General features: G+C 57.4%; 2 protein-coding genes across 2 annotated transcripts; one reads left to right on the top strand and one right to left on the bottom strand.

Moving 5' to 3' along the window:
* SPRG_18338 (hypothetical protein) lies at positions 1-1,408 on the top strand. Its single transcript, XM_012357776.1, has 3 exons — positions 1-767; positions 829-1,076; positions 1,127-1,408. The coding sequence occupies exons 1-3, from the start codon at positions 26-28 to the stop codon at positions 1,364-1,366; spliced, it is 1,230 nt and encodes a 409-aa protein (XP_012213166.1). The 5' UTR covers positions 1-25; the 3' UTR covers positions 1,367-1,408.
* A 238-nt stretch (positions 1,409-1,646) lies between these two features.
* SPRG_18337 (hypothetical protein) lies at positions 1,647-2,363 on the bottom strand (the record flags this gene model as incomplete). Its single annotated transcript, XM_012357775.1, has 5 exons — positions 2,339-2,363; positions 2,178-2,294; positions 1,975-2,132; positions 1,850-1,921; positions 1,647-1,804 (listed from the first exon to the last, which is right to left on the bottom strand). The coding sequence occupies exons 2-5, from the start codon at positions 2,258-2,260 to the stop codon at positions 1,647-1,649; spliced, it is 471 nt and encodes a 156-aa protein (XP_012213165.1). The 5' UTR covers positions 2,261-2,294; positions 2,339-2,363.
* Positions 2,364-2,401: the final 38 nt, after the last annotated feature.

Below are 2,401 nucleotides of genomic sequence, written 5' to 3'. Positions count from 1 at the left end.
CGCGTCCTTTGGCCTGCTCGTGGCCATGACGTTCATGACGCTTTTCATGTCGGTCGTCGGCGCCGGCATGCTCAGCCTCCCGTACGCCTTTGCGTCCGCGCCCTTCGGGCTCGTCTTTAGCAGCTTGGTGTACGTCGGCCTCTCGATGGCGTTTAGCGCCGACACGCTGCTGCGTGTCCACATTGCCACGTCGCTCTCGACCTTCAACGCGCTGGCGTTTGCGGCACTCGGTCCATGGTTTTGCCATGTCGTGTCGCTCAGCACGATTCTCGCTGTCTTTGGCGCGTGCGTCGGGTGCCTCGAGATCGTTCACGACCTCGCGCCGTTCCTGCTTGAGCTCGTGGGATTGCCCGCGTCTCAGCACGCGCCGACGATCGTCCTCTGCGTCTTTGTGGCCATCATGTACCCGCTCACGTTGCTCAAGAAGCTCACGGCGCTTCGTTTCTCGAGCTACATTGGCTTTGGTGCGTCGCTCTACCTCGTGGTGGCGATCTGCGTCGCCAAGGCGCAGCGCCCGACCGCTGTGATCGCACCGAAATCTGCCGTGCAACCGGTCGTGCTCACCACCGCGCACCTCATGTCGATGTTCAACTACGCGTTTGTGATGCATTTGAACGTCATTCCGCTCTACGACAACCTGCGGCAAGCGACGCACGAGAGCCGCCACACGCCCGGCGGCAGCTTCATCTACCCGGACGCATCGAAAGTCATGACGCGCATCGTGTTTGCCATGTCGACGGTCTGCATCCTCATGTACACCCTCTTCGGTACGACGAGCTTGCAAGAGGATATGTCCTATCTGATTTTGTTTCTTATTTCGTGGCGTAGGCTACAATGCGCATGCCATGTACGGCGATGCGACCAACGGCAACATCTTGCTCAACCTCGAAGGCGAAGCGCTCATGAACCTCCCACGCGTCGCGGTGTTGGCGACGATCCTCTTTTCGTTTCCACTGATTTACCACCCGCTGCTCATGCTCTGCGAGTCGTTCACGATGCACATCGTGTACCAGCAGCACCCGAACTCGCCGACGGTCCACGCCGCGTCGCGCCCGGCGCGTGCGGTCGCCTCAATTGTATGTGGTCTCGATACATTGATACTTTTTGCTCATATGGCCCGAATTAGGCGCTCATGGGCTTGCTCTTGTTTGTGGCGGCGGTCATGCCCGGCATCCAAGTGACCTTTTCGCTCACCGGTGCGAGCTGCGTGACGCTCATCTGCTACGTATTTCCCGGCGTGTGCTACCTCAAGCTTGTGCCGGACGCGCCGACGTGGCGCAAGGTTCTTGTCGCGGGTATCATGGTCGTCGCGTCCATCGTCGGTGTCATTGCAACCGTCCTCGTCTGCCTTGGGACGGCCTTTTAGCACCTCTTCTATGGCTACTATCTATGTATCAATCCTGAATGGTTTTGAAATGATCTCGTGGGATACTATGCTTGGATGTCGGGTTCTTTTGACTGCAAGGCAAATCGATCGGCCTCGGTTTCTGGAGCGCAGCTATCGACGCAGAGATGGATGCGACCAAGGAAATTACCTTGGATTCGAGTGCCATGGCGCTGTGGTCCACGCAAAAGGTGGCTAGTAGAAAGTATATGGCAAGTCTGTCGATTGGACAAAGATGGTCCATATTAGCAAAGGCGAAGACTTAGTGGCCGACACGCGAGGCGACAAAATTGGACGACGCGTTCTGCATCGTGACCGTGAGCACAAAGACAAGGTACACGATCCACGCGAGGTTGAAGAGCTGGAACCACTTCATGTTCTTCTTCCCAATGCACTTGCCCATCCACGGACAATGGTGGTCTACACAGTTAGTACTCGCATGCAGACTATAGGATTGTATACTACCGTATTTCTCAATGCAAACGCCGCAGTCGTCGCAGTGCTCGGTGCCCCGGAACTGGTGCACGTCACAAATGTCTAGTCGTGATGCAACCACAATGAATCCAAAAAAATGGAAAAGATTTGGCTACCGCAATAGCTGCACGTGGCAATGATGGCCGGGTCCGTCTGCGTGGTTCCCCGGGCCACGATACCCGGGTCCGTGCACGTGGTTTGGAAGAGAAAGTAGCACGTGGCCGTGGCCATGGCCAGCGACGCCAGCGTGTACCACGCATCCAGCGCCGCGCATCTAGAACGCGCCATGACGAGAAGGCGACGATGATATCATGCATACTGCTGCCCAATAAATAGGATGGTCGACACAATGATGAGCCCGGTCGTGACGAGGACGCCGATCCAGTGCGGGCCTACGAGCATGAACGGCCGCGCCTCGCGGACGACGTAGCTTTGCCTACGCTCGCGTCAGCATGGCCACGCCTCGTTCGCATCATGCACCCGATCTTGCGGTAGTTGCACCAGCCTACATGCCTGCTATGAGCCCGAGCAGTAGGCGATGCA

This window comes from Saprolegnia parasitica, assembly GCF_000151545.1.
Source record: "Saprolegnia parasitica CBS 223.65 unplaced genomic scaffold supercont2.1132, whole genome shotgun sequence".
Classification (NCBI taxonomy): domain Eukaryota; phylum Oomycota; class Saprolegniomycetes; order Saprolegniales; family Saprolegniaceae; genus Saprolegnia; species Saprolegnia parasitica.
The sequence above is the reverse complement of the archived record's forward strand: the minus strand, read 5'-3'. Positions and strand labels throughout refer to the sequence as shown.